The sequence below is a fragment of the Lobosporangium transversale genome (genome assembly GCF_002105155.1).
Source record: "Lobosporangium transversale strain NRRL 3116 chromosome Unknown BCR41scaffold_2, whole genome shotgun sequence".
NCBI classification, from domain to species: Eukaryota; Fungi; Mortierellomycota; class Mortierellomycetes; order Mortierellales; family Mortierellaceae; genus Lobosporangium; species Lobosporangium transversale.
Window position 1 is genome coordinate 970,669 of NW_019028980.1, and position 13,235 is coordinate 983,903.

The window sequence follows — 13,235 nt, forward strand, 5'->3', positions numbered from 1 at the left end:
TTTGTTCCGCCTTTCTTTTTTTACCTTTTCCTTCTCCATGTTATATAATATGCCACAAGATAGAAATTTTTATTCTTTGTAATTATCGGTAGATGAATCCAGTGGCCAAGGAAGGATAACTTGAGTTGTTCGCTCCAGGCCCATAATTGAGCAGGATCACACACCTTTATATTTGTTATATATATTTATGAACTATGGGGACACAAAATAAATATTACAACAGTTGTGTCCTTCTGCTTGCTTTTAGTCTTACCTTACTCATGACGGCAAAGGAATGGGGGGAGGGAGGAGAGGTTGATCGAGCGAAAAACAAATGTGTAAATGTGTACAAAGAAAAGAATGGACATGTGTCCCGAGGAAAGAAAAAAAAGGTGAGTAGAAACATAATGCATCATCGCCACCACAAACAGGCCTACACACATGCACATACAACACGCCTGCGCTTTTTTATCCCCCTCATCCTCCTCCCTAATTTTATTCATCCCTGCATTTCTATTGACCAGCAAGGTAAACATGCTCGATCCTCTTTCCTCCAATTCACGATCGAACATCTTTATTTTACCATATTCTACTATATTTTATCTTTTTATTATATTTTATTTTATTTTATTTTATTTATTTATTTGTTTTTTTTTTTTTCTTTTTTTTTTTTTTTTTTTTTTTTTTTGCATAAACCAAGATATAAAAGTGTTTAAATTGAACCGTTAATAACTCGTTACCATGTTGTCATGACCTCTTCTTTTCTTTTTTCCTTCTTTTTCCCCTTTTCAATTTCCTAGAAGGAGGGTTTTTTTTTTTTTTTTTTTTTGTTCTTTCATTTCTTCCATTCTTGTATTTAATTTCTTTTTTTTCATCTTTTGCCTCACCATTGTAAATAAGTTACTTGTCATTTTTTGTATATTCACTCTTTTTCATGATCTTAATTTGCTCTTTCCTCTTCAATCTACCTTCTTTTTTGTGTTTGTTTAAAGCGTAACCTTTTCGGCTGTCGTTGTCATTCTTTTATTCCTTCGCTCACTTTCTCTTTATAATGTCTGAAAACAAACCCACAGCCACATCTACTACATCGCGCAGAAGAGCCATTACCACTATCGAGACCAGTTCAACTGGCTCTCCTAATCAAGTTCATGATTATGCTCCCTACCATACCCATCATCAACAACGTCAATACCACTCAGACATTCATTCTGCAGATGACCTCGCCCATCCATCCTCGCCGCCTACAAATGAACGTCCTTATAGACGGAAAAAGCGTATTTCTGCCACATTTGGAGGCCCAGGATCAGTCTCTGGATCAACCTCCGGATCTGGGTCTTCAGATTCAACATTCACACTCACTTCACCGTCTTCACCATTAACACCTTTATTCGAGACTTTAATACAATCGCCACTGCCATTATCACCTGAGTCTCCTAATGATCAACTCCCTTCTCAACATCCCTTTGACCTTCATCCACTTAACTCTGATTCATTGTCTTCACGCGCACCTCGACCGCAGCAGCAGCAGCAGCAGCGGCAACAACAACAACAACAACAACAACAACAACAACAAAAACAACATGTGGAAACCAATCTACAAAATACTTCTTTAGCATTATCGGCCGACAGCCCACTTTCCACTCCTAGTCCTCTAGAAAGCGGCACATTCGGCATATACCCCCTCCCAATGCCCTCAACCGTCCGAAATAGCCAACATGAGCAGCAAGAGTCGGCGCCATTATCGTCTGAAGAAACAGCTACCTTGCCTTCTCCAGCTTACAACAACAACAACAATAATCCATCCACAGCTTCCCCAAGCCATAGAACTCGATTTACATTTGGCTACGATGATTCAATGGTCCAGGATGCTCTAAAGCTCCTTCCATCCCATTCGCCTGCAATTGCACATGAAAATGATGAAAGCGCCCTTAATGTGGTTGATGCGATCGACAAGGACGACAGTGATAATAACGATAGCAATAATCACAGGGACATCAGTGGTAGCGGTATCGGTAGCCATAGCTATAGCCTTAGCCATGGCTATAGCCGTAACCGTACCCGTAGCCATAGTCATAGCCTTAGCCATAGCCATAGCCACAACCTTAGTCATAGCCGTAATCGCAATCGTAGCTGCAGTAGCAGTGGCGTTATTATCAAATCAACTGACAATCGATACCATACAGACATGCCATTATCACCATTACCTCTTTCATCCCCAGTTCATACGCCACGCATCCATTCCACATTCTCCAAGCACCCTGTTTCTGCCACCACGGCTGATACTGGGCATCACCATCACTTCTTCCCTCCTCATATCATGCCCTGGAAACGTCAATCATTTACAGCACCAGATTCATTCACCACAGCCATCACTGGAAACTTAGATACGAATGTTGGTGCAAAAGCAGAAGTAAAAGCAAGTGCAAATGCAAGTACAAGTGAAGGTGTATCACCAGCCTTTGGAGGCATCCAATCTGGCAGTAGTAGCGAAGGTAGTGGAAGTCGAAGTAATCAGTCACGTCACCATCCTCGCAGACAAACCGTAGGCGGCGATGGCCAAGGAAGCTCATCAACAGTTTTTGGAGCCAAAGATTCAACTTTCAATCCAAGTACACCAATAATAGAAGTGCTATCGCCACAGCGGAGTCGTTCACGAACAAGAAGGCGTTTGTCACTGTTCATGAACATGCTTCTCCCCACAATCCCTTCGTCGTCGTCAATAACATTGCCACCCATAACTGCTACCACTGCTACTACCACTGCTGCTTCTGCTGCTGCTTCCGCTGCTCCTACCACTACTGCCACCCAATTATCTCAGAAACCTCTTCCACCTGTCCCCATCTCTTTTTCTTCCTCGTCATATTCGCCTCAAACGGCACCGATAGCCCTTACGGACGTGACCAAGCTCACGTCACCTGCTATTGTTTCTACATATCAGGCAATGGATTCGTCTATGTTAGCTGCTCTTGGCTCTGGTCCCTACACTGCTCCTACCACCACGTCAGGCACGGGCAGCAAAAAACGACAACCGTTTTCTTTGACTATCACTCAAACCAACAAAAGCAATAGCAGCAACAGCGATAATAATAACGATCATGGTAACCATAATGACAGCACCATTATTACCAGTAACAGCGATAACAACAGTGTCTCTAAATCGCCGATCCCTATACCACCAATAAAGCGTTCCAAGTCTCTCCGCTTGAAGGATTTGATCAGTATGTCCACAAATAGAGGATCAGTATCAAAGCCAACAGCGACGCCAACCCCCGCACCGGCGCCGGCAGTGGCATCGGCACCGACACCAGTGCCAACATCAATACTGGTGCCAGCATCGGAACCTCAATCTACGGGATTACTCCAAACAAACCCGCTTCAAACCCAGCCACCCCTACTCATGGATAATCCCAGTGATCGCGTTCCTCCTCCTCACCAATACGGCTTGTCGCATCAATACCAGCCTCAGCAGCATATACCCACTTCTTTTTCTTCTTCTTCCTCGTCTACTGGCCCAACACCCACTTCCCTATCTGGCGTTTCAAATGCAACTGTGGCTGCTTCAGGTTCAGGATTTTATACCGGAAGTCAAAGCAGTGCTTCGCGACCATCTCAGGAGCCATTAATCATCTCTTCATTACAACCAGAAAATCAACCATCAAGTCTAGTGAGCCAAACATTCTATAACAACAACAACAACAACATTAGCGTTAACAATGGTAGCAGCAATAACAGTAGCAGTAGCAGTAGCAATAGCAGCTGCAGTAGTAGTAAGATGCGAGCACAGACAACGGATGACCTACAGAGTAGTAATGAAGGACCTAAAGCGACTAAAAAAGCAAACAAAGGCAAAAAGCAGCAGAAGGAAAAGATCTCGAAGAAGGATAAGAAAAAGGATAAGAAAGCGGAGGGGGAGGGGGACCACGATAGCCAGAAGAAGAACAAATGTATCTCATTCTCCATATTTCGTTCATTTTTCAAAAAATAAAAGAATTCACATAGAGAGTAATAGAGTAAAAAAAAACACACACACACACACACAGAATACACTTGTATTATATATAAATAAAGGGCAATTTCTCTTGTCCTTAGGTTATTTTGCATAGTAACTGCGCTAGCGGGATCAATTCTACGTGATTATCCTCTTTTTTTTTTGAGTGGGGGAGCCATAATGCGTTTGAAGGAAGAAGAAGTTCCAACTAAAGTCGCAGACCTTTGCGACATTAAGTTTTACTTGACTTGATGTTGTTGGCTTGGTAGCCAATCAGCCAATCAGCATCGATCATTCAAAGATGCGTTCTCAAAACAGTGGCCTTTACTGTAATATCGCTTTATTTCCCGTTCGAGAATCAAAAAAAAAAAAAAAAAAAAAAAAAACCCCAATTACGGTTGTCTCCGATCTACATCTTTCTTTTCCATGTGAAAAGGAAACAAAAACTACGAGAGAAGATAGAAAAGAGTGGGGTAGTAAAAGGTTGCTGGTTCGGATAATGAACAAAAGACGTCTTTTGTCGTCTTCGTAAACCAAAATGTGCATGCAACGACAGAACAACGCCTCACTCTTTCGATAAATAGAGACTTTAAAGTCTAAGTCGTTATTCTTTTTTTTTTTTTTTTTTTTTTTTTTTTTTTTTATTTATTTATTTTATACAGAAGTAAACCAATGTATAGTCAAAACAGGGACATGTTATCCATTGCTTGTTTGCTTGTTGAAAGGCTTTTGGCGCGTTGACTAACCCAAGGGGCATCACCTCGAATCCGTATAGTCCCTGCGCTAGTATTCCAAAAACTCTTTTCTTCTGGTCTCTCCTGTCCATTGGAATTTGCCAGTATTCTTTTAGCGCATCCGAGGCAGAGAGCACAAAAATACAAGGGAGGTGGTCCAAAAGATCATCAATACATCAATACGAAGGAGAGGATAGGTGTCCTTCCTGCTGACTTTATTCAGAGCCCTGTAGTCCACGCAAATGTGTAACCCTCCATCCTTCTTCTGAATTGGAAGAACAGATGCACGCCCTGGGCTCTGACTAGGCGCAACAATGGCGGCTTCTCGCATTTGTTTCATTTCCTCGAGTGAGGCGTCTCTATGGACCTTAAGTACCCTGTATGACTTGAAATGGACCGTGGGCGATCACTAAAGTCGTTGGCATGCGTCACGCTCGATTGGATTTTGTCTTGTAGTTCTACGATATCGACAGCGAAACTGTCTTCATTGGTTGTCATCATGCTCTGAAAGTCTTCGCTTTCATGTGGTGCTAGCGGATATTCATCTTCTTTTGAGAGTGCCTTGTTACTTCAGCCGCGACGGAGTTAACCTCATCCATATTAGCGATAGCGATGTAGCAAATCCTCTCAGCCTCTTCAAAGTCGTCCTAATCGCCATCGTCAGGTCGTTATAATCAGTGGCGTCGGAACCTATCTCGTCGGTAACACCTAGGTCCGTTAAGTATCAGTCTTCGTGACTGGTCTTCATGGGCACTTCACACTGGTACTCGTCTACTTCGAGCTTGAGCAGATTATCCCTGATGTTCAAGTCCTTCAAAATAAAGTTCATGCTAATTTTTTAAGTGGCTCTAGCACGCAATTTATCCTGGCAAATTTGCCAATACATTTATATATATGCTAAGGTAGGCTCATCATGTGCACTTACACCGTGCTGAAAGGCAAATGTGGCTTGCTCCTGCCTGCAGACAGGCTGGGGACCACTTTAGGAGGCCAGTGATTTAGGTGTGTGCGTTAGAATTATATGTGAAAATTGTCTAGAAAGTGTGGGCGAAATGCAACCTTGTCAATGATGTTATTCTTTCAGAGATAGAATCTCTGACACAATTAGATGATCCCAGTATTTATAAATAGAACTACTTCCTGTCTCACTTTACTCTTTTACATGCTTTTGAACGCAAAATATTTATACTGAGAGCTAGTATATATGACATCTTTGCTCTAAAGATATAGATGTCGCCTAGCTCCGTGGGATTATATTTACTATAACTTTAACCGTTTTGGCCTTGGATTCGTTGACGTCACTGGTAGACAGTTTAGCCAGATGCTAGAAACGACAACTATACTATAGAAAGAGTATGTCATCCAAGCACCGCGTGCGCTGGAGAATGGACAAAGGCTGGGTTGAGGATAGGCAGAGTTTAGGTAATAAGTAAGAACTCTATCTCAGCAATTACAAGGCGCGAATCCAAGCAGTGATACAAACCCCCATAAATCGAGCAGTGCCCGATTAACCAAGCAGCATTGAGAGTGGTCCATTGGGAGTGTGAAGTGACCTGTTGTTGGACCATCTGAATCTCAATCAGCAAATACACCATGTATTTATATTTTATGTGCAATACTGCTGCGGCTGGTGACGAACCTAATGCTAAGGTACGCTTCTCATTGTGACTTTGTGTTAGCTGGACTTAAGGCACCGGATCGAATATCAAAATATCCGGGTCTTAGGAGCTTTACAAAGGAAGCCAGAATAACACCAGATCGAGGGGCAGGAGATAAGGTACGATTCAACACGGCGACGTGGGCGTTGACCCCACTAAAGGTATTAATGGAAATAGAAGGACGCAGTTGGAACAGTGTGTGAAGTGACAGGAACGGAAGCTCAGAAAAATAAATGGAGAAAAAAAAATGGGTGGGTTTGTCAGACTATCTGCAGATCACTATGTAGTAGGAGGAGCAGTTTATCATAATCTTCACCTCTCCCGACCTTGTGAATCAAACAACATTTCATGAACTCTTAGCCAACATGCCTGTCTCTGCAAGAATCACCAAGGAAGGACAAGAGTCACTCAGGTTAAAAATTTCACCAGAAGAAACCCCATCTTTCCTCTGAGTTTTATCACCTTAACCAAGGAAGCAAAGTCCATGGTTGCATTGATTCGGTGGCTGATTTTAAAATATTTGGCCTCCAATGCGTTCAAGACTTTATGAATTCCTAAAAGATCGTTAAATTCATTTTCCCTCTGAGAACATCTTGTTCATGAGCCCCAAGGGTTGAACTTGGGGAACAACTCTTCGTCCAGGTAAACCACTGGCGAATGAGCAAAGTGAATAGTTAGCTCTGTCGATAGCACAGTGACTGTACAAAGTCATACGATATTTCGAACGTTGTATTAAAAAAATTGCTACTTTTTTTTTTTTTTTTTATTCAACTTTTACAAAGGTCTCCCATTTATAATGGTGGAGGTCAATAGCATTCTATATCGGCGGAAGCTGTTCTTCATGATGAAGCCGGCACTGGATCTCCGTGTTATCAATGGAATGCAAAACCAAAGGTGTTTCGATTTGCTTGTCCCTGTTTTTTTTTTTTTTTTTTTTTTTTTTTACAAGTAGCATCAATACTAATAATTCAATAACATTACAGCCTATAGATGGGACGAATGGAGATTTATGTAATGGGCTTGGAGTATGAAGTAATGCATATGCTCAAGTTGTTGAGGGTTGAATATCCTGTTGACTGTTTGTGTAGGTGTCTATTTCATCTTTTTTTTTTTTTTTTTTTTTTTTTTTTTTTAAAAAAAAAAAAAATAAAAATAATGTGGCACACTTACACCTTGTTAATCGTCTTGCTCCATTCCTTTGACGTAATCCTAGTCAATTTGTTAGAACGTGGTGGATGTTGTTCAATCGCGACGTCAAGATTCCTATCAAAGTAGAAAGATGTGAAATAAAGAAACCTTTTTGTTAGTATTTAAGTGATATTCAACTACCCCGGGATGACTATATGATGCTCATCTCCCTCAAGACCAAATTGTGCCCATTGTGGAGCATAGAAAATGGATTTGAACTTGTAGCGTGCCATTATTAGTACTTGGGAGGATATCTGTCAAAGAGTGGTGGAAGGTGTCAAAAACTATCTCGCTCCAAGGGACATTTGACCAATTGGGATGATGGTGTTGAGTGAGACAGATGGGAGAGCAAGGTGAAGTGGTAGGGATGAAGGGGTTGAGCAGCAAAGGTGCCTTTATTGAGTAATCGAGGAGAAGCAATTATTAGCAGGAATCAAATATAAGCGAGAGCTAGGCTACATTACTAGCTGCGCCAGGGTCCCGGCATCAGTATATCTCTAGCAAAGATAGTGGAAATGGCCTAATGAATTGATGAGAAAGGCCAAAAAAAAAAAAAAAAAAAAAAAAAAGACTTTATTAGGCAAATTTGTCATTACGGATTTAGTTATAATTTATTGCCATTATAAAACACTTCCAATCTTGGTTTTTACATGCTAGATTATTTTTCATAGACAGTTGGACGGCGAGCTGTCGTTCCCCAGATGACCACCGTCTTATCCTTCTCTGCACTCACTACCGTGCTGTTGACCCATGAGACACCAACAATAGGCCCCGTTTGATCCTTGGCCGTCTTCTCCACTAAACCGTCACGCGTCGACCAATAGAAGATGGTTCCATCAGCAGATCCTGAGACCACGTATTGACCATCAGGGCTGAAGCAGGCTTTGGACCAATTTGTTCCGGTCTTGTAGCCATCCGCATGCAATACTGACAACGTTTCATATGTTCTTACATCCAAAATCCTGAGCGTATTATCTCGTGAATTGGTCAAAATTTGTGTACCGTCTGATGAAGGGCAGACTGATGTGATTTGGCCCAAATGAATGCCTGTTACCTCTTTCACGCAGTTTCCGGACCGTGAGTCCCAAACACGTAAGTTGTTGTCCAAATGACCACTAGCAATTGTTGCTCCATCAAAATCTAGTAGGCAAACATCGTTTACACTTGCAAATGTGAACATTGTACGTATGCCTAATATATACGAATTAAAAGTGAGAAGAAGCACCGATATCAAGGGCGAAAATATATACATATAAATACAATATGGCCGCCATGATCTCCGCGATTTAGTCGGACTTACAGTATCCTTTTTGAAGGTCCCAAACTTTGATGGTCCTGTCGTGACTTCCTGACACAACTTTACTCGAGTCTGGATTGAACCGAGCAGAAAAAACTTTGCCGATATGGCCAGTCAACGTATGCTACATGATTGTTATAAAACAAAAACAAAAAACAAAAAAAATAACCTTGGTAAACTGAAGCATGACCAACGACTGTTGCGCGCCACTAAAGAAAATTAAAAAAAAAAAAAAAAAAAAAAAAAAAAAGTATATATACCCTTGGTCGGCCTGTGCCAAGATGCCACAGTCGTGCAGCATTATCATTAGATGCACCTAGAAGTAAATCATCCGTTGCATTGAAAGATACACACATCACTGCCTGGAGACAGCCTGTTAAGGTCGACTTAAGTGCACCCGTCTTCACATCCCAAATCTTGATCTTTTTATCGTTGGAACCTGTTGCAAAAACGCTTCCACTCGTGGACATGGAGATAGTATTAACTTCCGAATCATGGCTTGTCTGCAGCGAAGAATAAAAAAAAGTTAAATATTGATTGAGGATTAATCAACAGTTTTTTTTTTTTTTTTTTTTTTTTTTAGAGCCACAATACGGAACACTAAAAGTGAAAATAAGGTTAAACTTACAATCTTTCTTGATGAAATTTGGGGTATACTCGAAAAAATGGAAGATTGCCCTCTCCAGTTGGATTGTGTGGGTGAGTCAGGCCCCATGCTTCGTAGTGAACGCGTGCTCGGAGGAGATTGTACTGGTGGTGAAAGAGATGCAGCCTCTTGCTTTTCACTAAGGTGGATAAAAAAAGTCAATGACTGCTCTATTATGACAGTTCTTACATAATCATGCTACTGAGTACACATCTTACTTTTCCACAAACATATTTTGTGCATTCATTCTATCAGCTTCCTCGTTCTTCATTTTGAGCCAGCGCTGCAATAACTGTGCATTCTCTCGCTCAAGATCGCGTTGTCGTTCATCCAACTTGCCCATTTCCAACTGTAAGGTCGTGAGTTCATCCTGAATCACTTGAATCGTAACGTTCTTTTCATTTACTAGGTCCAGCAGTTCCTGATTTTTGTGTGCCAAGATATGGTTCGATTCCGTCAACCGTCGGATTCTATGGAATTGTAGATCATAGTATATCAAGTCAAGAATTTAATCTTATTAGTTAAGCCCGAAAATGAAATTATACTTCTACTACATCAAGTAGGCACTACACAATTTGACCTTTTGTTCTGCGGCCGCTTGTGGTCAAAAATGCCATTGTGAAGTACATCATATAACAAGAAACGATCTACATTACTCTTCTTTATTTTGCGTAAGTGTTGTATCCTTGTTCCGCAAAATATCATTTAGATCAACCAGTCGCTGGGCGTTCGTTCCCTGGGTTTTGTAAAGCTCAGCTCGTTCGTCTTTTAAGCTCGCCACTTGCGCCTCAAGCTCCGCGCATCGCTTCTGATTTATCGGACTCCTGTATGTTACATTTTTTAAACAGAAAAGGATAAAATGCATTAGGATAACTTCATCCCTTATTTTCAAAAAAAAAAAAAAAAAAAGGAAGGAAGGAAGGAAGAAAGGTAACCAAAAATTAACTGTTCAACTTTTTTACTACACAAATACCTCCAAAATGAGATAAGGAGAAAAGTAGGGATTGAACGGAAGGAAGGGTTTCAAAATGTCCAAGAATTTATAATCAACTTTACCCTTGTTCTCGTAGAACAGTGACTTGGCGAGCCATTTTATCATGTTGTTCTTTAGAGCTTTGCGCAGAAGTCTCTAAATGTTTGTTCTGCTCAACAAAGAAAGTCAGTTTCTGCACAAGCTCGTTGTCTATGGAGTGGTTATGAGGCGCAGACAACCCAAAAAAAAAAAAAAAAAAAATAGGGCATACGGTTATTAATGGAAAAGCAGAGTTTTTTATCATTTGTGGAGCCTATTCTTTTATCTTTTTTCAACAGAATAAAAGTTTATACTGAGATTATGAGTATCTGCTTACAGGATTCGACCATGTTGGTGAATGCCTTCTCATGTTTGTCACGGATGGCAAATTGACCAAGGATTTCAGCCTCCCACTGCTGCGTGGACTGATGTGCCATTGTCATCTTGTTTTTGCTTCACTTGTTTGAGATGAAATGTGTTTGTATTTAGGATGTTGAGACAAAAAAAAAAAAGAACAGAGTTTAAGAGGTACGGTAAATGTACATACATGAATAGAGGTTACAGTTCAGAGCCTTGAACACATTCCCTTCTGTGTGGAAAATCACAGCCACTTATTAGAGATTTTGAATTTAGCCTCAGTGGTATCAATTGTTTGTGTCAAACATTCTTTTCCTGACACAAAACCAAGAACCATGGAGTGCCATGAGTGCATTTTGTTCAATTGGCCAACAGTCCGAGATTGGTGGCGTGCAATAGTGCAATATCAGGTGACAACCGTTTCCAAACTCCCATCACTACCCAACTCGCAGTGAACCACATACTAATAAGGATGCTCTCTCTTTATTTAATATTGTTACTATTGGAGCATGCTGATTTCCATCATCATCATTCTCATCATCTCCATTGCTTTTTTTCCATTTCAGACTTTTCTCATTATCATAAACCCATCAGGAAAAAAAAAAAAAAAATAGTAAAAGAAAAAGGCCAAAATGGTTCAAAAGAGAAGAAAGGTTGGAATTTTTTATTATTATTATTCATACAACAATGACTTGCATTCTGCGGCTTTTGGCATTTCCTCCCATCCCACGGACATTCAGGAATCGGGTTGACTGGGTACTAATAGCATCAAGTGACAATGGTAGTGGGTCCATACTACACAGGTCGTCCTTAACACAACCAGTGTCACTACTAGAGTGGAGTGATGTTGGGGAACTTGGTGAGCTTGTGGGCGAGGACGAGACGGAGGAAGATAATGAGCCAGAGTCCGTCAAGGCCGGGGTCGATGGTGCCGATGATGACAACGATGACGAAGAGGAGAATGAGGAGGACGAGGACGTGGATAAAGACGAAAAAGACCTTGACTGTGCACGCTGGGGACGATAAGGATGAAAACCATGAGGACGGGTTTCAGAGGGTACGGAGGTAAGCTCTGAGGCCGATACTGGAGATGACGATGGCTTGCGAGTGTGGAGAATGAGAAGGTTGCGACTCTGGTCATAGACATTACTGCTTCTGAAGGACGTGAGGTCGCGAGACCATCGCTCCCCTGCTACCCTAACTGTGGATGACGACACAGGAGAAGATACGGATAGACTGGAAGGGGAGCTGCTGAATTCCAGATGTGAACCGGTCTGTGACAAGGCCAACGGAGCAAGAGTGTTGACCCCTGAGGAGTCCTCCTGAGAAGACTTTGCTTGCTCCTCATTGTCTGAAGGACTAAACTGTTGGTCATATTTTCGAATGTCAACAGCCATAGTCAAAGAAGGGTCATTCTGGATTCGGAAAGAGAAGACAATTCCCTTGGACGGATCGTCCTGAGATGGCGATCTTCTGGGTGTGCTTTTTTTGCGACCACTTTGGGCGAGATCAAGCGGCTGGGGAGATGGCGAGGAAGCATTCGACGGAGCCTTACTGTTGTTATTGCTGTAGGTACTACTGCTTCGCTGTGAGTATGTTGTATGTGCAGGCTGTTTGGTCTTACGGGCAGCTGCCTTTTTCTTTGCCATGATGTTAATTGGATTGTATAGTTTCGATAAGGTATTTACAGTTGAAGAAAAATGATCAAGGCAAAGAGTTGAATGCAGAGTATTTGGCTTGCAGTAGCGTGAATAAGTAAGAAGAATTACAAAAAAGAACAAGGACAAGGACAAGGACAAAACGAATGGAGTAAAAAACAAAAGAATCAAACAAAACAAAGTAAACAAAAATTAAGCAAGAAGAGAGAGAGAAGAGAGGAGAGAGGAGAGAGGAAGAAGGAATTGAGCTGACATCCGGATCCAAAAAAGTTCGTGATGGACAGTACAGAATGAAGACGAAATAAGAAAAGAAAGAGAAAGAGAAAGGAGAAAGAGAAAAAAAGTGTGTGTGAAAGATAGTCCATTTTGATGAGACCAATGTCCGCCACGATAAAACCAAGATGGACTGACTGAAGAGACAGGACCATTGAGAAATATAAACATTTTTTATTTATTACAGAATAAAAAATAGACAAGAACAAAGTTTTTTTTTTTTGCATGTGTGTGATGTTAATGATTTACACATTAAAACAATGTCCCACTAGCCTAAGCCATGCCATGTCACTTTTACTTTTTCTTTCCTTTTTTTCTTTTCACACATAACACAGTCATCTTTCCTATTTTGCTCACCCCTTCATCTTTTGGAACGCATGCGAATATGATGAAGTCTCATTTGCTTTCATTCATTCGCTCTTCCTCTCACTTTAACAGTCCCGAA

At 41.2% G+C, this 13,235-nt stretch overlaps 3 protein-coding genes across 3 annotated transcripts; 1 reads left to right on the forward strand and 2 right to left on the reverse strand.

Annotated features, from left to right (window-relative positions):
* The first annotated feature begins 821 nt into the window (after window positions 1-821).
* Window positions 822-4,004, forward strand: BCR41DRAFT_345151 (hypothetical protein). Its single transcript, XM_022022654.1, has one exon. It carries the CDS (start codon window positions 1,031-1,033, stop codon window positions 3,962-3,964), a length of 2,934 nt encoding a protein of 977 aa, XP_021886032.1. The 5' UTR covers window positions 822-1,030; the 3' UTR covers window positions 3,965-4,004.
* A 4,140-nt stretch (window positions 4,005-8,144) lies between these two features.
* BCR41DRAFT_345153 (WD40-repeat-containing domain protein) lies at window positions 8,145-11,014 on the reverse strand. The gene is made up of 8 exons (XM_022022655.1): window positions 10,840-11,014; window positions 10,547-10,673; window positions 10,147-10,314; window positions 9,709-9,960; window positions 9,473-9,629; window positions 9,105-9,347; window positions 8,848-8,968; window positions 8,145-8,738 (listed from the first exon to the last, which is right to left on the reverse strand). Exons 1-8 carry the CDS (start codon window positions 10,943-10,945, stop codon window positions 8,206-8,208), a joined length of 1,707 nt encoding a protein of 568 aa, XP_021886033.1. The 5' UTR covers window positions 10,946-11,014; the 3' UTR covers window positions 8,145-8,205.
* Window positions 11,015-11,510: 496 nt separating this feature from the next.
* Window positions 11,511-12,938, reverse strand: BCR41DRAFT_345154 (hypothetical protein). Its single transcript, XM_022022656.1, has one exon. The coding sequence runs from the start codon at window positions 12,506-12,508 to the stop codon at window positions 11,537-11,539; it is 972 nt and encodes a 323-aa protein (XP_021886034.1). The 5' UTR covers window positions 12,509-12,938; the 3' UTR covers window positions 11,511-11,536.
* Window positions 12,939-13,235: the final 297 nt, after the last annotated feature.